This window comes from Brassica rapa, chromosome A09 (genome assembly GCF_000309985.2).
Source record: "Brassica rapa cultivar Chiifu-401-42 chromosome A09, CAAS_Brap_v3.01, whole genome shotgun sequence".
Classification (NCBI taxonomy): domain Eukaryota; kingdom Viridiplantae; phylum Streptophyta; class Magnoliopsida; order Brassicales; family Brassicaceae; genus Brassica; species Brassica rapa.
The window spans coordinates 20741324-20763776 of NC_024803.2; the positions used below are offsets into that span (position 1 = coordinate 20741324).

The following is a 22453-nucleotide window of genomic DNA, read 5'->3' on the forward strand; positions in this document are numbered from 1 at the left end:
AAAGCGACCGAGAGGATTAGGGTCTCTTGTATGTTGTTTTCTTTTTGAGTCCCGGAGGACTTATGTTGTTGTTTTTCTTTTCTAGAATTCTGCCTGGGGCTTTTGTTCTTGTCTTTGTCATTTCGAACTCTTTGAATCGCTTAAGCCGTTTTATTTAACTTAGACTTGTCTTATCAAATGCATGATTTCTCGAGATTCGAAGTAACTCTATTTGTTCGGTGTAAACGCTGTTCGAGGCGTCGAATCATTATAGTTTTAAGCTCGTTATGACTTTGTCTTGGTCGACCTCTTTGAGTCGCGACTGTTTGCCATTTTGAGTTTCATTGTTAATTATGAGTTCTCGACTTTGACGGTTCCAAATCGATCCTAACGTAATTTTCAAGCGTTTGGTTGGCCAGACCTTACTTAGTCAATTATAGGGTGAATTGGAGTCATTGTCTCGGCCGTGTTGGTTTAGGTCGCAACACGGCCGACTCCCGTGAATACGTGTCTGTCCAGGACGTATTCAACGTGGGATGCGAGTGCCGATACGTTTGTTCGAGAAGCCGGGGCGTGTTCGTGTAGGCATCGCTTCAGTGATCGTCTGCTTCGGAGATCGATTCCTCGGGGAGGGGTTTTGTTTTTTTTTTTATATTTCGGCTGAACCCTTTTTCTTTGGGCTGCCTACGTATCCCTTTGCGGGAATCAAGCCATTCGTAGTTCTTAGATTGTGAGTAAAAGTGGCCTTTGAGGCGCATTTACTCGATTTTTTTTTGGGGAGTAAAAGTGGCCTTTGGAGCGCATTTACTCGGTTTTTTTTTTTTTTTTTTTTTTGCGAGTAAAAGTGGCCTTTTGGGGCGCATTTATTCGATCTTTTTTTTTTGGGGAGTAAAAGTGGCCTTTGGGGCGCATTTACTCGGGTTGGTGTTTGCCTCGACTAAGGATGGAAGAGGCGGAGATGTTTGGAGTTCCAGGCTCTCGGTACTGCTTCGCCTGTTGAAGTCTCGAGGCGGTATACTCCTGGCTTGATGACTTCGACTATCTTGTATGGTCCTTCCCAGTTGGCTCCGAGCTTGCCGGCTTTCCACTCCTTAGTGTTTTCGAAGACCTTTCTTAAGACAAGGTTGCCCATCTCGAGAGGACGCGACTTGACCTTTTTGTTGTAGTAGCTCTCGATTTGATGCTGGTAATTCTGGATGCGGAGTAACGCTTGGTCGCGCTTTTCCTCGATGTCGTCAAGTGCGTCGAGGAGCATGTCGCGGTTGAGTTCGGCGTTCTGTGACATTCGCGATCGGCGCAGACTCGTCACGTTCACTTCTGCGGGAGCCATTGCCTCGATGCCGTAGGCCATTGAGAAGGGTGTAGTCTTCGTCGCTCCGCGAGGAGTGGTTCTGTGGGACCACAGGACACCGTCTAGTTCGTCTGCCCAGCAACCTTTCTTTAAGTCGAGTCATTTCTTCAGACCGTCTATGATGGTCTTGTTCGTTAATTCGGCTTGGCCATTACTTTGCAGGTTTCTCGGGGTCGACATGTTGAGTCGAATGCGCCATCTGTCGCAGAAGCCCTTGAATTGATGCGAGATGAATTGTGAACCGTTGTCCGTGATTATCTCGTATGGGAGCCCGTGTCGGCAGATTATGTTCTTCCAGACGAAGTTTTGTACTTCCTTGTCGGTTATGCTGGCATAGGCTTCGGCTTCAACCCATTTGGTGAAGTAATCGGTGAGGACCAGGATGAACTTCTTTTGTCGAGATGCCGGCATCGGACCGATAATGTCCATTCCCCACCGCATAAATGGGTATGGAGCAGTCAAGGTGTGGAGAAACTCCGTTGGGCTGTGTATGGTTTTGGCGTGACGTTGGCATTTATCGCATTTGCGCGCGTATGTCTCGCAGTCGGCGTTCATGGTTGGCCAGTAGAATCCGAGGTTTTTAACTTTTAGTGCGAGAGCTCGCCCGCCCGAGTGATTGCCTGCTGCTCCTTCGTGTGTTTCGGCCATGACAAGTCTCGTTTCTTCGCCGGCGATACATTTGAGTAGTACCTTTGTTGCAGTCCATCGGTGTAGTTCCCCATCCATGACGACGTAGTGTGCGCTACGTCGTTTCAGTCGCCGTGCGTCCCATTTCTCGATGGGCAGTAAACCTTCAGCGAGGTAACCGATGAGTTCCTTGCACCAATCTGTTGGGTGATCATCTTGCGAAGGAGATTCCACTTCGTCGATATCCATCGCGTCGTTGATCGCTGCTATAATCGCGGCCTGTTCTGCCTTCGTGTCGATGCTCGGTTTCTCGATTTTGTGGATTGGGATTGTCCTCTTGACTTGGTCGTGTAGCTTGCTTCCCAGAGCGGCGAGGGCGTCGGCACAAACATTCTCTCCGCGAGGAACCTTCGTGAGTTCGAAGAACTCGAAGTCTCGCGTAAGGTCCTGGACGAGTTTGAGGTAGGCGTCCATCCTTTCGTTGCGGACGTCGTAATCACCGAGGTATTGGCTTACGACGAGTTGAGAGTCGCAGTAAGCGCTGATTCTTTTGGCTTTCACCGCCTTGGCGAGACGGAGCCCCGCGATGAGGGATTCGTACTCAGCTTCGTTGTTTGACGCCGCAAAACCAAAACTGAATGACTGCCGAATGAGTTCTCCTGTTGGTGATTGCAATTGCACTCCTGCTCCTGATCCTTTGCTCATGGTAGGATGAGGTCTTGCTCCAGCTCTGGCGTCAACTCGATCAAGAAATCGGCAAGGACTTGTGACTTTGCTGCTGTGCGATTCTTGTACACGATGTCATGTTCGCTCAGCTCCATCGCCCATTTGGTCAACCGTCCCGACTGGTTAGTATTTTGCATAACCATTCTGAGTGGTTGGTTGGACAGTACTTCGATCGTGTGCGACTGGAAATAGGGTCGCAGTTTTCTGGCCGAGGTGACGACGGCTAGGGCCATTTTTCCGAGTGTTGGATATCTCGTCTCTGGCTCCGTCATTCTTTTACTTGTGTAAAAGATTGGTTTCTGTTCTCCCCAATCTTCTCGAATCAGTACGCTGCTGACGGCGGAGGATGTGACGGCGATGTAGAGAGATAGTGTGTCGCCGGCCTCTGGCTTCGCTAGTACGGGTGGGGTCGTGAGATAATGCTTGAGTTGATTGAACGCCTCTTCGCATTTTTCATCCCAGACGAACCTCTTGTTTCCCCTTAGTAGCTCGTAGAAGGGAAGACACTTGTCGGTCGATCGCGAGATGAACCTGTTGAGAGCTGCTATGCGTCGCGTTAGTCGCTGCACTTCGCGGCTGTTTTTCGGGCTTGGAAGGTCGAGAATCGCCGAGATCTGCTTGGGGTTAGCTTCGATTCCTCGCTGAGTGACGATGTAGCCGTGGAATTCCCCGGAGGTGACACCGAAGGTACATTTGGCCGGGTTGAGCTTCATCCCGTAGTCGTTCAAGATCTTGAAGCAGTCGCGTAAGTTATTTAGGTGGTCGTTGGCCTTGAGCGATTTGACTAACATTTCGTCGATGTACACTTCCATGGTGTTGCCAAGCTGATCAGCGAACACTCGGTTAACGAGTCGCTGATAAGTCGCGCCGGCGTTTTGTAGCTCGAAGGGCATCACCATGTAGCAATAAGTCCCTCTGTCGGTGATGAATGCTGTCTTCTCGCGATCATCGGGGTGCATCAAGATCTGGTTGTATCCCGAGAAAGCGTCCATGAAGGTTAGGAGTTCGTTACCAGCGGTTGATTCGACGAGACGATCGATGTGAGGGAGTGGGTAACTATCCTTTGGGCATGCCTTGTTGAGGTCCGTGAAGTCGACGCATATGCGCCATTTGCCGTTTTTCTTCTTGACGACGACCGGGTTGGCTAACCATTCGGGGTATCGAACTTCGGTAATAAAACCCGCGTCGAGGAGCCTGTCGACTTCTTCGTTCACTGCTTTAGATCTTTCTGGACCGAGTTTCCGTCGCTTCTGTCGGATGGGTTTGAACGTCGGGTCGACGTGCAGTTCATGGGAGGTAACTGCGGGGTCGATCCCCTTCATGTCGGAGGTCTTCCAGGCGAACGTTGAAGCGTTGTCTTTGATGAAAGAGACGATCCTTGAACATATGTCGTCGGACAGGTAGACGCCAACTCGGATGATTTTCGTTGGGTCGGACTCATCAATTGCGACTTCGCGAACTTCCTCCTTCTGGGGGTATATCTTGTGAAGTGGTTTACTGACGGAGTTGACGAGGGAAGCCTGTTGCTGCATCTTTACAGTTGCGATCAGCAGTTCTCTCGCGGTTTGTTGATCTCCCCGAATCGTCTGTGTTTTTCCGTCTTTGCTGGGAAACTTGACGCATTGATGGTACGTCGAGGGAACGGCTTTCATGGAATGCAACCATGGTGTTCCAAGGACGGCATTGTAGGGCGCTTTGGCTCGGATGACGGAGAACTTGACGGTACGGGTTATACCACCTGCGTATACTGGAAGACGAATTGTTCCGATCATTTGCTCCGAGGCTCCGTTGAAGCCAGTGAGCGTGCGGGAGGAAGGCTTCATATCTCTTAAATCGACTCCCATTTTGTCGAATGTGTCGCGAAAGATGAGATCGACTGAGCTGCCGGTATCGATAAGGACTTTCGCGACTAGACATTCTCCGATGTCGAGGTCGACGAGGAGAGGATCGTTGTGTGGCATGTGGACGCCCTTGGTATCTAGTGCCGAAAAAGTGATCTGGTGATCATTTTCGACTGGAGGAGGCCACTTCTTGGAGGTGGTGGCTTGTCGTTTGTAGTCTTTGACGGCTCGAACTGAGTCACCGCAAGGGGGTGATCCTCCCATTATGACGCTAATGTGCGGGGTGCGGGTAGCTCGCATTGATTCGAGTTGCTTCCTCAAATCATCAGTTGTGTTCTCGAATTTAGGAGTTTTTGCGGGCTTTTTCTTTTTTGATTCGAGACGTCGTCGCAGATCGGACCCTTTCGAACGGTTGAGTTGGATTCGCAGGTCATCGGCCTTTGAATTGAGCCGGTCGTGAAGGTCGCCGTTTTGACCTATTCTCCGGGCGCTGGATTTTGAGATGGTCGCACGGAGGTCGGCGCTTCCTACGTGTTCGTTCGTAGCGCTCTTTCGCTTCAATAGGGTGCGCAGGTCTTTATCTGTTATCGGGGAAGTGAGAGACTGCTCAACTTTGCTGTTCAGTTTGTCGCGTAAATCTGGTTGCACTGTCGAGGAGTCGTCGTCAGAGGAGTCACAAGGGCGAGAGAGTATGACTTCCACTCGTCGCCGGCGACGCGGATGTTCGTCTTCTGACGAATCGTTGGCGGAGCCAACGTTGTTGACAGGAGTGCGCTCAGGGCTCGCTCTTTCCTCGCTCGGGGCCGTGTTCTGTTGAGACTTCTGTGCCTTCTTCTCCTTGTTCTTACTCCAACTTTTGGTGTTTTTCGGTGTCGTTGGAGAGGTGGGCATTTGAATTGTCCCGTTAGTGATCCCGTCGAAAAATTGCCCGATGAGGACTTTGCATTCTTTCGTATCATGGGAATCCCTTTTGTGGTAGAGGCATCATTTCTTTGGCTCCTCGGAGTTTGAACTCGCTGGTTCGGACGACTTTGATTGCTTCGAGGCGGAGTCTCGATCCCAGTGGTTCCAGGCTTTCTCTCGCGTGACGGCTGCTGTTTTTGGCGATTCCTCGTCGCCGACCGAGCTAACGTAGCCTCGCTTCTGAGTGGTATTCCCACCGGAGGAGTGCTGGCGGGGCTCAGGGCGGGTGTCGTTTGTTCGGGCGGGTCGCTGTTTCGCTGCTGCTTCTTTTGCGAACTTTGCTCTTGTGTCTTCTTCCATGCGGATGAAGTTGTTCGAGCGAGCGATGGCGTCGGACACAGATTTCGTCGGGTATCGGTAAAGATCCTGACGGAACGTGGAGTCAACGTGCAAAGTGTTCATCAGAGACTCGACAGCGATAGGGTCAGGAATATCAACTTTCGAGACGATAGCCTTGAACTTCTCCATGAAGTCGCGGAGGCTTTGGCCGCTGGTGTGAGTGAGGTTCCACAAATCCGACACGGTCGTTTCTTGGTTAGTGAACATGATATAGTTCTTCAGGAAAGCCGTTGAGAGGTCGTGGAAACAATCGACGGAGTTTTCTCTGAGGCCTGTGAACCAAGTAAGGGCCGGTCCTTCTAGGGTTTCGACGAAGAGTTGGCAAAAGCCGGCGCCTTTGTCTTCGTCGGTCAGATTTGCGCGTCGCATCGCTATGTTGAAGGACGTGACATGAGTAGAAGGGTCGGAGAGACCTTTGAAGGTTGGAAGACGAAGTTTCTCCATCTTCTGGAGCCGTACGCCGGTGACCCTTTGCGTGAAGGGTGTACGAAGAGATTCCGCGAGTACGTGCTCGATTTGGGGCGCCGAGGTCGTCACCTGGTGGATCTTCGAGTTGATGTCAAGGACCGACTGTTTCAACGCTGCTAGTTCGCTTGCGGTGTGTGCATTGATGTCGTTACCGGCGCTTTGGTTGTCGTTGCCCCGCGTAGGTGCTACGTTGGTGGTTCGTTCTGTGGCGAACAGGTGTCGACGGTACTGCGCCGTTGAAGCTTCGGCGTTTGCGGCGATAGGGGCGAGTATTTTTGCTATCGCTGTGATTTGGTCGACCGCCGCCTTCTGCGCCGCTTCTTGCAGGGCGAGGCGTGCCAGGATGGTTTCCATAGACGCAGGAGGGGGTAGTGGAGTCACTGGTGTAGGCGTAGGTGTCACCTCGGGAGCCGGCATCACCTCGAGAGCTTCGCGCTCCTCGCCTGACAAAGAACTGTCGTTGCTGACAACCATAGTACTAACGTTACTTTGCTAGAGAGGCCCCACGGTGGGCGCCAACTGTTTGATCGGAAAACGGTGAAAAGGAGATGTGGGTTTAACAAAGACGTTTTTATTATGGTCGGAAGAAACGTTCAGTCGGTTACAAGAGAAGTAAAGAGAATGCGACAGAGAAGAGGCCGGTAACTCGATGAGCTACCGGAAAAGTACAAATAACGGCAAGATGAAGTAAAGGTGAAAACCCTAATCTAGCCGCCAAGTGTTAGTCAGATGATTTCGGATCCCTTTCTCGTTCCTCTTCCTTCTCCTTATATAGTCCTCTGATGTGTCGTTCTTGACCTAGCTTATGTCGTATTCGTGGGCTTTCCTTATTGGGCCGAGAGGCCCGTATTCATCCGAGCGGTCGCCGAGCTGGGTGCCTCTTAGTCGACGTCGGTCGACTCAAGGTACTCTAGAAGAGAGCCGAGAGACTGACCTTTTAAACCGATTATCTAAGCCATCGCTTTCTTTGGTCCGGGCCAGGCCTTCTATTCCTTGGGCCTTGTGGGATGGTTAGATCCATCCCCTACAATTCTGAGCAATGATGGACTTCAAAGATACTGCTTTGTACATGAAACCATCTTTGAAAAGTATGCCACCAATATTTTCAAAGTAATCACCGGTCATGGGATCACGCCGACGCTCAACACGTATGTGCAATTCCCTGTACGCATATAACAAATTTTAAGGGTGCAGAACTTTAACAAAATCTTCTCAAGTACAACGGCTTTTAACAAGACTACCTAGCTTCATCAATGTTCATGAAACGTGGAGGTGGAACAAAGGCTTTTTTCTTTACAACTTCTCCTCCGTCCTGCAGTTAGTAAGGGCAAAGTATGATCAAATAATCGTATGGCTTAAATCAATTCAAAACCTTAGAATGCAGGAAAGTCATAATAATTGCCCAGTCAGGCCACGTTGAACTATTACTCTATAAGGCATATTTACCAAAATAAAGAACATAATTCAAACCTGTTCGCTAAAACTTGCTGGAAGGAACATCGATCGACAACTCTATTGGTGTATCGATCGACTATCAATAAATAGTATCGATCGACTATCAATGAATAGTATCAATCGACATTGGTTGATCCAACTCGCCCGATGGCGAGTTGGATGTGGTTTATCCAACTTGCCTAATGGTGTGTCGGACGATGCTGGTTTGGTTGTTTCGATGCTTGGGAAACTTTTGTTCGAGAGATTGAATGATCCTTTATGAGGAGCTTGTCGTATAATTTTTCTTTTTAATCATACAAAGTTTTAGTTTTCCACATTTTTATTTCTTTTTTAAAGAATAAAGATTGCTCGGAAACTTTCTGGCATTGGTTTCGTCGTCACAGATTTAGTATAACTAGGGGAGCTTTGTATTTGATTAACACACAGAAAAGTATTCTTAGCAAAAGTGGTTTCATTATTTGTACGGTGAGTGAATTATAAAAGGCTAAAGAAGTGAGAGTTTCTTAGGATCATGTCACATGATTCATGTGTTAGAAGATCATGGAAACGTGTGAGCCTAGTGTGTTTCCTGATTAAGTATGACTTGTAATTTTACTCGGAAGAGATTAGTAAAAACTTATTTCTTTGTTGATAAATTCTTTGTGTTCATCTGTGGTAGTACTCTACTTGACACAATACTGGTACTACTATATATGAGACTCTTCTTGTACTTTCAAATTTTCGTTATTATATATGAGATCTTCTTGTACTTTCAAATTTTCGTTGTTCAATATTTCTTTTTGGTGTTGAATCGAGAGAGAAAGAAAGACCAAACGAGAGCATGTGAGGTCAATAGAGTGTGTGTGATTCAGAGGCGTATCGTATTAGTTCATTTCATATTATGCATCCCCATTTTTTTTTGTTCTACGTAAAACACCTCGTACAGGAAAATCTCACCTACTCAATTAGCATAGTCAATTGTTAGGTAGTGCAACAACTCTCTTTTTTTTTCAAAAAAAAAAACATGTGGATTGACTGAGGACGTGCCATTTTGTTTTTTGGTAAAATAAAACAGACCTCGAAAACCCTCGAGTCATATTCTCCCTGCGGCGTGGCAGTATCAATCGCCGTTCAATCGCACTCTTAAACCTAAACCTAATAAAAACCGCAGATCGCTTCATATGGCAGAGCGCGTGTCTCTCGCACTCAACACCACCACCACCACTATGGCTTCCTCTCTTCGAACTCAAGTCTCAGCTTCTCGTCTCCTCCGCTTCTCCTCCTCTGGATCCAAACTCTCTTTTCCCTCGTCATCTTTATCGTTCACCAGGTCTCTCGTCTCATCGCCGCTTCTCTCTCAGGTACCCTCGCAATTCTTCATTTCTCTTTTCCTATATCCGATCTGAGTTTCCTCTAATCCTGATCTCAGAAGAGATGTCAAGCTGCGTTGGTGAATCGGAGCTTCAGCTCGGCTGCAACCACCCACTGCACAGCAGCTACGGATCCTGAACAGTTGAAGAGTGCTAGAGAAGACATCAAAGAGCTCCTCAACACCAAGTTTTGCCACCCAATTCTTGTTCGTTTGGGATGGCATGATGCTGGCACCTACAACAAGAACATCTCTGAGTGGCCTCAGAGAGGTGGAGCTAATGGCAGTCTCAGATACGAGATTGAGCTTAAGCACGCTGCTAATGCTGGTAATATACACCTGTTTTTTTCTTCTCTCTCTCTCTCTCTTTAACCATATGTTTGTTGTTGCTTTCAGGTCTTGTAAATGCTTTAAACCTGATTAAGCACATCAAAGACATGTACTCTGGGATCTCCTACGCTGACCTATTCCAACTGGCCAGTGCTACTGCTATAGAGGTAAATCTTGAACCTACTTTTACTGGTCATGGACATATTTAGTAACTAGATTTTCTGAAATTCAGGAAGCTGGAGGACCAAAAATACCCATGAAATATGGAAGAGTTGATACCTCTGGTCCTCATGAATGTCCTGAAGAAGGAAGGCTTCCTGGTATTAGCACTCTCATTTATGGAATGTCATATTATTTCAAAATTTATATTAATTTCCAATGTCATATGTTCTATAGACGCTGGTCCTCCTTCACCCGCTAATCATCTCAGAGAAGTCTTCTACAGAATGGGTTTAGACGATAAGGTGAATTGCGCTTCAATTTTCATACTTCTAGAAGATAACCTATAAGTAAATGATTATATCTCGAATGACTTTGTAATTGCAGGACATAGTTGCATTATCTGGTGCACACACCTTAGGAAGATCTCGGCCAGAACGTAGTGGTTGGGGGAAGCCAGAAACTAAGTACACGGTATTCTTTCTTGTCCTGTTCCATAACGTATTGTTTATTGAACTTGTATTTAAGTTCTCACTATTATTGTTGGGAATTTGGTTCACAACTCATGTATGCCGTCCCGGTTGAACCCGCAGCGGTTATATATTTTGGATGCGGGACGGGTCAGCATATTTATAGATATTATTGTTTATGGATATTTATATTTAAGAAAATATGTATGTCTTGATATTTTTATATTATACAATTTATATTACTATTTTTCTTTTTAATTAAAATTTATATAAATTTTTTAATTTAATTATTATGACTTGGGGATAACCACAAATTCAAGCAGGGCAGATGCCGGTATGTTAAATTTTATTCGTAGGCTATGCAAGTCAAAAAAAATTTTTTAAAAAAAACTGCTAACCCGCCGGGGGTCAAGCAGGGATCCGACCCATTTCCGAGCTCTACTCACTATGCGTTGTTGCAATATACTATTGTAGAAAGAGGGGCCGGGAGCACCAGGAGGACAGTCATGGACTCCAGAGTGGTTGAAGTTTGACAATTCTTACTTCACAGTTGCGTTTCAGAACATAACTCTTTCTTTACATCTTGAAATGAAAGTCTTTCTTTTTTGTCCTTTGATGTCTATTAATTTTTTTTCGTAACAGGAAATCAAGGAAAAGAGAGATGAAGATCTTCTTGTCCTGCCCACTGATGCTGCCATCTTTGAAGATCCTTCTTTCAAGGTTAAAAAAAACTCTAGTTGAATCATTTCAATATGATATTTGCCTTTAAAACTGAAACTACAATGAAAATTGCAGGTCTATGCTGAGAAGTATGCTGCAGATCAGGATGCTTTCTTCAAGGATTATGCTGAATCCCATGCAAAACTCAGCAATCTTGGAGCAAAATTTAACCCTCCTGAGGTCAGCCGTTGTTATATATCTGTCGTTTTTATAGCATCAAAGCCATTATCATCTTCTCGCATCAAAATCATAATGATGCAGCATCGTGTTATAGATATATATTATTTGATTATTATTTTATCTTATTGTGTAGGGTATCATTATCTAGTCGGCATCTAATTTACTCTGTCGAGTAAGCTTTCTTTTCTTAATATCAAAATGCAATCAGTTTCCCAAATGTTCACTGAGTATCTCATTCGGGATTCTCTGGTTTATGCAGGGTACTTGTGATTTTTGAAAAAACAATAATGACAAAGAAGAGAGAGAACACTTGTCGAGGGAACTTTTCTTCTTAGTCTTGCAGATATCTTTTGGACAATGTTTCTGCACAAAGGATTTGGTTGATTTTCTTTTTTCGTTGAGGCCCTTAGCTATTGGTCGTTCGTGTCATGGTTGAATTGTCGTAATTGTTTTCTGAAATAACTTGAAAATGGGACACTTTTAAGTTGTCAATTAGACAATAGAGACGCATCAAGTTTAAATAAAAAATTTGAGCTATTTTACAGGTTTCTTAAAAATCCTTATTCTTTGGCGAACACTAATAACTCTCTACATTGCCATTGTTTATTAGTGACCTAAATTTCTTCGAACAAAAATGGCCTAGTGATTTAAATGTATACTAGATTTAGGTCCACTTTTAAAAGAGTGAATATATATTTTGTTTTATATTGTTTTTAGAAATTAAATTTTTATATTTGTATTTTTAGCTTGTGTTTTTCTTTATATAGTACTTAAATAATTAATAAAAAATTTAATAATTGTATTAAAATAGTTGGATCACATCTATATCAATAAGTCATGTTCCTGTTTTAATAGAATAGATTGTATACATAATTGGTCAGCATTTACCTTTTCATTTTTGTATTTAAATTTACTACTTTCTTAGTTTTTTTGAACCAAGTTACAACTTCCTTTTTTTGTCAAAAAGTTGCAACTTTCTTATTTTTAACTCTTTTTTATAATATTTTGAGATTTGCTAATCTCGAAGATATTGGTTTATAAATCCACATTGACAAATTTTGATTTCTCAACGACATGCTTTATATTGAAATAAGTTTATATATTTTACTGAGAGAAACCATGATTTCTTAATTACGAGGCTAATCTTAACAAAGGCGTCAAACAAGGACTCAAAGACAAACAAGGACTCAAACACAATTAAATAAACCGGTTTCTTGAAACACATGTAATTGCCTTGTTTTCTTAAATCTAAATCAAATGGTAAACAATTAATTGTTTGTTAAAGGACTTGTAAGACTATCCACAATGATGGAATGATTTAACACCCTCTTTTTTTTTTTTTGTAACACTACACATCATCTTCTCCCACTTCCATCTAATTATTCAACACCAACTTCATTTTTAAGCTGTATAATAATTTTGCTTAATAAAATTGAACACCATACCTCACTATTTTTAATTAATTTTTTATCTTACAATTTAATAACTACATATTACCTAACTACATATAACATTTTTTATGAATGTGAACCCTGGGCGTGAGTTCAACAAGTGTGCAATGCTCAACAACTGTTATGACATAGGCTGTGTTAATTAAAGCACCTGATCGAATACAAGCAATAAAAGAGAATGTTGAATACTATAAATTTTTTAAAGCATCTACTGATGAGAAACTGATTGGATAAGACATTCATGAAGAGCAGAATACCACATGAACCCTGAATGTTTGCTTTAAAATTACCAGGTTTGGATTTTTTGTTTCTCTCTATGCGTGCTCTGAACTTATTATGGCGTTTACATGCAGAAATGAGATGAAAATCGATCTTAAATATGCAACCAATTAAAGTTAAAATTGTACTCATAACCCAAAAATAATCTAGCCATTACACATGACTTTTGATTGGTACACTAAAAATTTAGCAGCTAGTCACAAAATGTGAATACTGCTATCAATGTTTTTCTCTCCAATGTTCCGAGCCACGACCACTCTATCGTACCTTACGAAGTAATTAATCTATGCCTTAAAACTAACATAGCACAACCCAACTTATATGGATAAATACAAGCATACATTCAGATATCCGAATGATGCCCTATATGTTTAAAGATCACAATCCAAACTTAGATCGTTTCTGCAATGCGTTCAATGTTTTCTGGACGGCACACACAACGTTTGTGCTATTTTATGAGTCCCAACAATGTTCACATTTTTTTTTCGCTATTTGATCATATCTTCATTGTTTTGATTAGTTTTGAAAATATATCATATACAGTTAATTCAGTTTTTTTAACATTTTGTATGTTGAATAGTTAAATTTCTTTTTATTTGTATATGCAATTTTTACATTACATTATATTAAATTTATAGATAGCATATAGTTTATTTATTATAAAATATGTTTTTATATGATACCAAAAGTAGGAACATGGTTAACTTAATAAAGATAAGAAATTTAGTTTGAGGTTATTTTTTCTAATTTTTTTGTAAACTTAATATAATTACTTGTGTATTCAGCTTGAAATATCTTAGTTAAAATGATCAAAATTTTATCATACAAAAATGCATGAGGGTAAAATTTTGTAACAAAGGAAAGTATTGTTATAGGTTTACATCGACAACTTGAAATCGATAGTCGAATCTATGACCATTTTAATATGTCTAATAGCGCAATATTGTATTTAGTAAAACAAATTTAATAATAAATAACACAACATAAATTAGTAGTAAATCCAAAATTAGAGAAATTATGTGAGACACTGTATTCAATAATTTGATTTTTTTTCTTACTTTTTAGTTGTAAAGTTTATAAGGTTAATTTGCTTACAGCAGGGTGATGTCTTGTTAATTTTCAGTTAATTTTTTTTATTTTGTAATATAAGTAATTGAGTTTACACTTTAAAGTAGTTATAATATTAATACATATTATTTGATGTTCGTAATCTCTATGCTAACTATCAAGCTGTCCTAGGCCTGTTCTTAGATGTGATTCCTGATTAGATAGCAACTGAACTTCTTCTCACAAGAGAAATAGAGTATCAAATCGATCTTATAAACGGTTCTGCCTTACCAAGCAAACTGGCCTATAGAATGAATCCGAAAGAGATCAAGGAGCTGGAGAAGCAAGTACAAGAGTTAATGGCCAAACAGTACATCCTTCATAGCTTTAGTACAAGTTATGCGTAAGTTCTATTGGTTACCAAGAAAGATGGAACATGAAGAGTGTGTGTAGACCGCAGAGAAATCAATAATATCACCATCAAAGAGCACCATCATATCCCACGTTTAGATGACATGCTTGATTAAATGGATCAACCATATTCTCCAAAGTAGAGTTGAGAAGTGGATATCATCAAGTAAGGATGAGAGTAGGAGATAAGTAGAAGACTGTTTTTAAGATCAAGAAAGGTATATATAAATGGTTGGTCATGCCATTTGGTTTTACTAATGTACCAAGTACATTCATGCATCTTATTAATCAGATTCGTAGATCATTTATAAGCAAGTTTTTGGTTGTGTATTTTAATGACATACTTATCAATAATAGAAAATGTTCAGATAATCTTAGGCATTTAGAAGTTTTGTTGAATATTATTCGGAAGGAAGGTTTATATGCCAACCTAAAGAAGTGCACTTTTTTTACTAGCCAGTTAATTTTCTTAGGTTTTGTAGTACGTAAACAAGGACGAAAAGTGGATGAGGAGATGATCAAATTCATTAGGGAATGGCCTATACCAACAACCATTGGGAATGTGAGAATCTTTCATGGTATCCCACCTTCTCTTTGCTGATGATAGTATTTTTTTTTGTAAGACGAGCCCCGTGAATATGAAGAAGTAATGAAAGTGGTCAGGAAGTATGGTAAAGCGTCTGGCCAATGTATCAATTTCGACAAATCATCTTTACTCTTTGGTAAGCGGATCAATGCGAACAGTAGACAAGAGATTAAAGATGTTCTTGGAATACAAAATGAGGGAGGAATGGGGACCTACCTAGGTATCCCGGAAGACATAAGTGGTTCCAAGTGTAAACTTTTTGCGTTTCTCAAGGATAAGCTAATGCACAGTGTGAATGAATGGATATATAGATGGCTATCGAAAGGGGGAAAGGAAGTGCTGATTAAATCTATTTTGTTAGCGCTTCCAACATACGTGATGTCTACTTTCCTTCTTCCGTTGGAGACATGTGAAAATCTAGCAAGGGCTATTGCTCAGTTCTGGTGGAGTTCAAATCTACCAAAACGTAGAATACACTGGGTGAATGGGAAAAAGTCTGTCTACCAAGAGAGGAGGGTGGGATTAGCTTTCGATTGATCCATGAGTTTAATTTGCCCTTTTGGCAAAGCAGCTATGGAGGCTTGTTCAGTTCCCTGGCTCTTTGGTGGCTCGCGTATTGAAAGGAAGGTACTATAGATTAAGCTCGCCACTAAGATTGATCTCAGCTAGTAGCCCATCATATGTGTGGACTAGTATTTCGGCTGCAAGGGAGTTATTGATGCTGGGAATTAGACAGAAGATTCATTCGGGTTATGAGGTCAAGGTCTGGGAAGATCCGTGGATCCCAACGACCCCCGCGAGACCAGCTGTCCTAGTGGCGCCAGTTATGAATCCCAATATGAGAGTGAGCGATCTCATTAATCAGGAGTCGAAAGATTGGGATACGAGCTTGTTGGAGAGCTATGTCAAGATGGATGACATCCCACTTATAAGGAGTTTGGCTATAAGCTCAGCTCACCGTCAAGACACCTTTTGTTGGAGCTACACAAGGAATGGACAATACACGGTCAAATCGGGATACTGGGTAACTAGGAATCTATTAAAGCCAGAGGTGGAAAAGGAGGTTCTGGAGCCAAGTATTACCGAACTCCAAACCTTTGCTTGGAAGTTGAAGGCGCCTAAGAAGATATGACATCTTATATGGCAATTGTTAACTGGTCATGTTGCAGTTACAAGGAACTTAGCAAGACGAAATATTAGGTGTGATAACTACTGTCCAAGATGTGGAGAACTAGATGAGTATGTGACACGCGATTTTCGAGTGCCCGCCAGCTCTACAAGTTTGGTCTTTATCATCAACTCCAACGAGCCCAGAGATATTCCGAGTTCTGAGTGTCTACACAAATATGGACTATCTATTCTGGAGGAAAAACACTATCATTGAGCCATAATAGGACAGGGATCCTTATCCCTGGCTAATATGGTACATTTGGAAGGCTATGAATGATAAACTATTTAGGGGGATGGACAGAGATCCTTTGGAGTTAGTGATATGCAAAAAGCGAATGTCAAGCATGGTTTGAGGCAAACAAGGTGGTACAACCAGTGGTACAAGACATTAATGCTGAGGAATCCCAAGTCATAAGCTTGGGTAATATTTGTTTGTTAGATAGATCTTGGACAACTTCTGTTCATTTTAGTGGATGTGGATGGGTTTGGATGGACAGTGGTGGGAACATTCAACTTATAGGGACAAGGAACTTCATTCGACGGGAATCAGCTTTGCATTCAGAAGTAGAAGCACTGCAGTAGGCAATGGAGAACATGCTTCAACATTCGACATGCCAGAGCTTTGGAACAAATTGCAAGGAACTGATTGCAATGATAAAGGATCCTCATGCTTGGCCAAGCTTTGCGACGGAGTTGGAGAGGATTGAGACGCTTCAAATTTGTTTCCCGGACTTCAACATCATTTATGTTCCACGAGCGCGCAATCAGACTTCAGATTTTTTAGCTAAGACTGCTAGATCCTTCCATAGAGAATTATTTTTTATTGGTTGTTCTATCCCAGTCTGGTTACCCAGACCACCTCAAGTTTGAGTAATAAAATGGTCTTTTGACGTTAAAAAAAAAAGAAAGACAAGTGGCAGGAAGAATTTTGACACCTGTCCCACAAGAAAATTCACTTAAAAAAATTCAAAACTATACAATACATGTTGCTTACCGTGTACAATACTATATAATTTAACAAAACCAAATCAGTATAGAATATATTGGTTTGCATTTATGCTAAAGATATCTAATATATAATATATTCACAAACCAATATACAAGATTCGACAGTTTACCGTGATGAATAAAAATTCCAGTGTACAATACTTTATATATAAAGATATACAATATATAAGATATTCAAAAACATATATATTGTGATATTATAACCAATAATTGCTAGGTTTTGGATAAAAAAAATACTTAAAAAAAAACATATTATATATCATATTATAGTATTAACCATTCATTCTTTGGTTTGCGTATGATTTAACATTTGACATGTTTTTAAAAATAATATTATTTAAATATGATTTTTTAAAACCAATTTAGTGAATTCCTAATTGTAACGGTTACTGATAGTGTGCTATACCATATTTAATAAACTGACTGGCAAAATGGCACACATAAAAATAAAATACAAACATTTTTTCATGAAAAATAATTATCGACAGTTCCGCATAGCGCGATACCCACTAGTTAGAGATAAAACCCAAAAGGACACCGGACGCGTGATGTGCACACAGTTACAAATACACAAAAACTCTCAAAAACCAATTATACATTACATCAATAAGTTTAATAAAACTTACAAAACCTATACACTCAAAACACCAAGATCGGCACTCTAATTAATCATTTTCCTAGAAGAACATGGATCTCAAGTTCCCAAATTACGTCCAACATACAACTTAAAAAAAATAACCAACGAATGAGCCAGAAGCAAACCTAAAGGATATGTCTCCTCCATGCAGTTTAGCTCTTGCTGCCCAACTGAACCGTACGTGTGTTGAAGAATCATATCTCGTGTTTCCCCAAACGTTTCTAGTTTCTATGGGGTTGGTCTCATCTTTCAAAAATCTTCTGCTTGCGCCTGCACTTATACATTTAATCATCAATGTTAGATTCTAAAGCTCTTATTTTTGATAAATTCTCCTGAAAATCTTAACAAATGTAGGCAATCTACTACATTAGCCTCGTCTATGGACATGCGGAGATGCTGATCCCAATCCCGAGCCTGAGTATGCTAAGGGCCTTCTCACAAATGGATGGTTCAGCAGCTCAGCCGCAGTTGGCCGCTCTTCAGGGTCCACTTTGAGACATTCAGTTATGAAATCTCGGCCATCGAGTGATAATGTATCAGGTATGTCCGGAAGCACACCCCTTCCGATCCTATACAGGGCTTGAACCTGAGCGTTTACACAAATTTTCTGACATCACTCTAATTTTATGGGAAAGCCCCTCCATAAAGAAATTAAGAATGAACTTTCAAAATGGAAAGTGTAGAGCAAAAACACTGACGAGACTTGAATTTTAAACTAGCTAACTGCGTAATACACGTGTTTGTTTCCACAAAAACACATATAGTCCAATTTTATATGTAAAAAGTTTTGATTACGTACGGGGTTTTCTAGATCGCAGTAGGGGATCTGACCAGTGAGCATTTCCAGCACTGTGCACCCAAGGCTCCATATATCAGCTGAACTTCCATACCCATCAGTACGCTTCGGGTTAATAACCTGATATGTTCAATTTAGAATCAACCTTAGAAGTGAAAATGAATCCACATATCTGTTACCGTATGATTACTACTTGCAGTTATAAACACCATAAAATGAAAACCAATAAAATTTAAAACTAGTTCAGATTAATCAAGCACACGCATAACGGGGGTTCTCAGGTTACTACGTATGCGGCAAAATAGGTCTTAACAACCAGTGTTACACATCAAAAACGAGTCAAAGATCAAACCATTTATGTTCATATGTGTGATAGATTTCTCTATCATAATCAAAAGAGTATAAGGGACTTGATAATCTTCCAAAACAATACCTCTGGAGCCATCCAGAATGGAGTTCCCTTGCAGGACTTAATGTCGTTCAATTTTGAAACCTAAATAACAAAAAAATTGACATAAGCATCAAGAAAAGGGGTAACAAGTTATTACTTTAGAGCAACAAACAATACACATCTATAGAAAAGAACCTTTGCTAATCCAAAATCTGCAAGTTTAACAGCTCCGTTGGCGTCCACCAGTATGTTTGCACATTTGATGTCCCTATATTGTCAGAAGATACAGGAAATGGGGAAAATCAGAGGCTTACGAAAGACTATGACAAGAGAGTTTGCGGAAAGAGAATGGACACATAGTTTCTACTAGTCTAACCTGTGAATAAAACCTTTGTCGTGGAGATACTTCAAACCATCAAGAATTTGTCTAGTGTACGTGGAGACTACAGAGTCCATAAGCTGGTATCTTTGGTAGAGCTTTGAAAGAGACCCCTGGGTTACAAGCTCAAGAAAGATGTACAAATTCGACCCATCCTGCAAACACCAAAAGGCGTTATAAATTACTTTGAAACTGCAAGTGGGACCAGGACGGGATCATTCATACCTTGGCAGTGCCACGATATCTCACGATATTCTGATGCTGAAGCTGGCTAAGCAGTGCAATCTCCTGTAGAAAATGTATTAACAGCCAATGAGACAAACGTATAAGCTATGGATCATAAAACAAAAAAAGTATATCTCACCCCCTCGAGTTGTTGTATGCATTCTTGTGCCTGACTTCCTTGTTCAAGTAGTGAAACTTCCTTAACAGCAAAGAAGTCCCCATCTCTATATTGAACATAAACATTTATAAGGGCTTTATTTATTTTTGCTGTAGTTAAGAATCTGACTTCAAGTTCAAGAGACATACCCTGAAATGCCTTCAAAAACGGAGCCAAACGATCCTCGTCCCAGAAGTCCACCCTTCTGCCACGACGTGATGATAGATCCACCGTTTGCATAAATGGGCGAAGTATTGGATACAGTGCTTGAGGAGTCACCACCACCTTCGTTCGTACTGAATGAGCATGCCTCATCACCAGTATCCACTTCCTCTTCCAAGGTTTCCTCTCCATTGTCGGAAGTAGAAGAGGAACTTGGCCGCCTAACAATTCCATCCTCTGGGGCGAAATGGGTAAGGAAATCCCAAGATGATCCCTGATGATCAATAGGAGGTCGTTTGGCCGGAGGAGGCTTAAGCACCGGTGGCCTTACTCCCTTTATACCAACATCACTCTGATTTGGAACAAGATAACCTCTAGACTTTACAGTGATGGTCGGTGTTCGCACAAGACCACGCTTGTCTTCTCCCGCACCACCACCAGAAGCAACATCACTCTGATTTGGAACAAGATAACCTCTAGACTTTACAGTGATGGTCGGTGTTCGCTCAAGACAAGGCTTGTTTTCTCCTGCACCACCACCAGAAGCAACATCACCGTGATTTGGAACAAGATAACCTCTAGACTTTACAGTGATGGTTGGTCTTCGCTCAAGACAAGGCTTGTTTTCTCCATAGCTAGGAGCCGCTTCACTCAAACTCTGAACAGGAAAATTGTGAAGATCGAGCTCGAAAGACTTGAACCTGTTGATAACATCTGAAGACGAACGCTTCTTGCAAGCTTCCCAGGCGTCAAAAGATATAGCCAAATCATCAGGACCAGACAAACCAAGGGACTTGTAAATCTGATCCATTTCTACATCTCCACCTCCGAAGATTCGGAAACTGGTGCGATCTGGCAACTCCAGAGAGCGCGTCACCAGAGAAGCGGAGATATCTTCAGCTGACCAAGTGGAAGTCGACGCTGCGTCATAATTAATATGCTTCAAGGCGTCACGGCGCTCTAACCGCCTTGTCGGCGTTTTATCCCCTCTTCTACCCGACGATTTCTTCATTCGAGCTATAATTCTATCCATAACCACCTAAATCCATACGCACAAAACTTGCAAGTTTTTGAATAACACTTGACCGCACCTCTCTTACTCGACTTCGCAAATTTTCCTGCTGACTTTCAGACCGAAGAATGGGCAAGAGAGAGAGAAGAAGAAATGTAAAACAAAAACACGGTGTTCCGTGGACTAATTGGAACGGGGGGCTCGTTTCTGTTTTTTTTACTCTTTTTTTTTTAACTTGGGGGGGGGGGGGGGGGTTTTTCGGTGGGCCCCACTAAAGTCTTTGCTCTTTTACGCGTTGAGGTTCAGCTTCACTCGGTGGGCCTATTAAACTGGGTTTTTCTGCCCTTCGATTGATTTTTGGTAACGAAGGGTGATTTTTGGTAACGAAGGGTATGACTAGTTTCTCCGCTATTATCCAGCTTTTACGGTTGCTTGCAGTTGTTGGCGTTATATAACAATCATTTAAATCGTTCTAAACTATTTTAAGTTGCTTTAAACTTCTTAAATTCAAAAGCTAGTTCCAGCTAGCGTTTAAGATTGAGAACGATTGCGGAAGGATAAATTTATTTTTTCTTTTCTAAAAAAAATATAATTATAAAAATAAAAATAAAAAATAAAATTGAAATAATAGAAATACTAAAATATATATATATATTATATTTCAACTGATATTATAAATTTTTAAAAATAAAAATATTTTCTATAATTTTTAAAAACTTAAAAATATAATTTTATAAATCTAAATTTTATATTTATTATAATATTATGTTGTTTAATATTTTTATAATTATATAAAATGAAAATATTGTTAATTTATTTTTTAACCAATGTTGTATTTAGTGGTTTACCAGTTATAAGTATCCCGCAAACGCACCAATTTCTAACCGCAGTACCAGTCATACAAATCTCTTAAAACCGCTTAAAACCGCAACCACCCGCATCCGCTGACTTATGAGAAATTGGATGACTTACGAACATAAGTCAGCCGTTAGTGATGGCTGATTTACAGATTTCAGACTGATTTAGGGGGTAACAGCTGACTTACGAACACAAGTTACGTCTGACTTATACATCGACATGCTGATTTCTTGAAAATTCGGCTGAGTTATAGTTAAGAAATGGCTGAGTTATGTTTTACCGGCAGATTTAATGATCTTCGCCTAGCTAAGTTACTTTTACGGCTAACTTATGGGAGGTTGTTACGACTGAGTTATATTTAATCAGTCGTAACTAGCTGGATTAACAGTAATCTCAGCTTAATTACGGCTGACTTATTAGAAAAAGATTAATTACTAGAATAGCATTCATTTAACTGCTGATTTATTTGACAATACAGCTGATTTTTTAATTTTTCATCCTAATTATGGTTGATTTATTAGCAAAAGATTAATTACTGAAATAGTATTCATGTTTTAGATGACTTACGTTGTACTAGATGGCTTGTTTATTGAGGCTGAGTTATGTGTTCGTTTGGTGGCTAACTTACCGATTTTCCATGTCATCATCCATGTCATCAGTTCTTATATGCCATGTCATTACTAATGTTACAACAGCAAAATAAGGGTCTATGTTATTCTTCATTTTTCATCTTCTTTATCTACCTTCTTCATCTTACTATTCATCTTCCTCTGAGATCTTAAGGATCTGGTAATTATTGTTTCCGCAACTGGGTCTAAAAAAACAGATTAAAAAAAAATTGGAAATCTGAGACAGATCTACAGCAGTCGTCGTCGTTTTCGATGATGATCGGTTAAAGAAGAAGCTTCTTCTCCTCCAGTGTCATGAA

At 41.2% G+C, this 22453-nt stretch overlaps 4 protein-coding genes across 6 annotated transcripts; 1 reads left to right on the forward strand and 3 right to left on the reverse strand.

Annotated features, from left to right (window-relative positions):
• Positions 1–793: 793 nt before the first annotated feature.
• Positions 794–8566, reverse strand: LOC117127963. The gene is made up of 2 exons (XM_033279095.1): positions 7536–8566; positions 794–7456 (listed from the first exon to the last, which is right to left on the reverse strand). The coding sequence occupies exon 2, from the start codon at positions 5413–5415 to the stop codon at positions 2659–2661; it is 2757 nt and encodes a 918-aa protein (XP_033134986.1). The 5' UTR covers positions 5416–7456; positions 7536–8566; the 3' UTR covers positions 794–2658.
• On the reverse strand, positions 5509–6768 carry LOC117127750. Its single transcript, XM_033278400.1, has one exon. The coding sequence runs from the start codon at positions 6766–6768 to the stop codon at positions 5509–5511; it is 1260 nt and encodes a 419-aa protein (XP_033134291.1).
• A 224-nt stretch (positions 8567–8790) lies between the features above and the next one.
• On the forward strand, positions 8791–11504 carry LOC103838791 (L-ascorbate peroxidase S, chloroplastic/mitochondrial). Of its 2 annotated transcripts, none has more exons than XM_009115238.3 (11): positions 8791–9089; positions 9161–9425; positions 9494–9594; positions 9660–9747; positions 9824–9891; positions 9974–10060; positions 10531–10605; positions 10699–10776; positions 10852–10956; positions 11090–11128; positions 11216–11504. In XM_009115238.3, exons 1-10 carry the CDS (start codon positions 8910–8912, stop codon positions 11102–11104), a joined length of 1062 nt encoding a protein of 353 aa, XP_009113486.1. In that variant the 5' UTR covers positions 8791–8909; the 3' UTR covers positions 11105–11128; positions 11216–11504. The 2 variants fall into 2 exon arrangements, with proteins under 2 accessions (XP_009113486.1, XP_009113485.1); XM_009115237.3 differs by having other exon boundaries at positions 8795–9089; positions 9158–9425.
• A 5847-nt stretch (positions 11505–17351) lies between these two features.
• On the reverse strand, positions 17352–20877 carry LOC103838792 (mitogen-activated protein kinase kinase kinase 1). Of its 2 annotated transcripts, none has more exons than XM_009115239.3 (9): positions 19643–20877; positions 19476–19560; positions 19337–19399; positions 19109–19266; positions 18928–19000; positions 18775–18834; positions 18345–18461; positions 17912–18131; positions 17352–17815 (listed from the first exon to the last, which is right to left on the reverse strand). In XM_009115239.3, the coding sequence occupies exons 1-8, from the start codon at positions 20686–20688 to the stop codon at positions 17913–17915; spliced, it is 1821 nt and encodes a 606-aa protein (XP_009113487.2). In that variant the 5' UTR covers positions 20689–20877; the 3' UTR covers positions 17352–17815; position 17912. The 2 variants fall into 2 exon arrangements, with proteins under 2 accessions (XP_009113487.2, XP_018510584.2); XM_018655068.2 differs by having other exon boundaries at positions 17352–17820.
• Positions 20878–22453: the final 1576 nt, after the last annotated feature.

Bases quoted from the DNA above. Each gene is read 5' to 3' on its own strand.
- LOC117127750 (XM_033278400.1), bottom strand. From the start codon at position 6,768: ATGGTTGTCAGCAACGACAGTTCTTTGTCAGGCGAGGAGCGCGAAGCT.
- LOC103838791 (XM_009115237.3), top strand. From the start codon at position 8,910: ATGGCAGAGCGCGTGTCTCTCGCACTCAACACCACCACCACCACTATG. The intron at 9,090-9,157 runs GTACCCTCGCAA...TCCTGATCTCAG, and splicing joins CATCGCCGCTTCTCTCTCAG to AAGAGATGTCAAGCTGCGTT. The intron at 9,892-9,973 runs GTGAATTGCGCT...TTGTAATTGCAG, and splicing joins GAATGGGTTTAGACGATAAG to GACATAGTTGCATTATCTGG.
- LOC103838792 (XM_009115239.3), bottom strand. From the start codon at position 20,688: ATGGATAGAATTATAGCTCGAATGAAGAAATCGTCGGGTAGAAGAGGG. The intron at 19,561-19,642 runs GTATGTCTCTTG...TGTTCAATATAG, and splicing joins GTTTTTGAAGGCATTTCAGG to AGATGGGGACTTCTTTGCTG. The intron at 19,001-19,108 runs GTTAGACTAGTA...CTGACAATATAG, and splicing joins GACAAAGGTTTTATTCACAG to GGACATCAAATGTGCAAACA.
- LOC117127963 (XM_033279095.1), bottom strand. From the start codon at position 5,415: ATGCCCACCTCTCCAACGACACCGAAAAACACCAAAAGTTGGAGTAAG.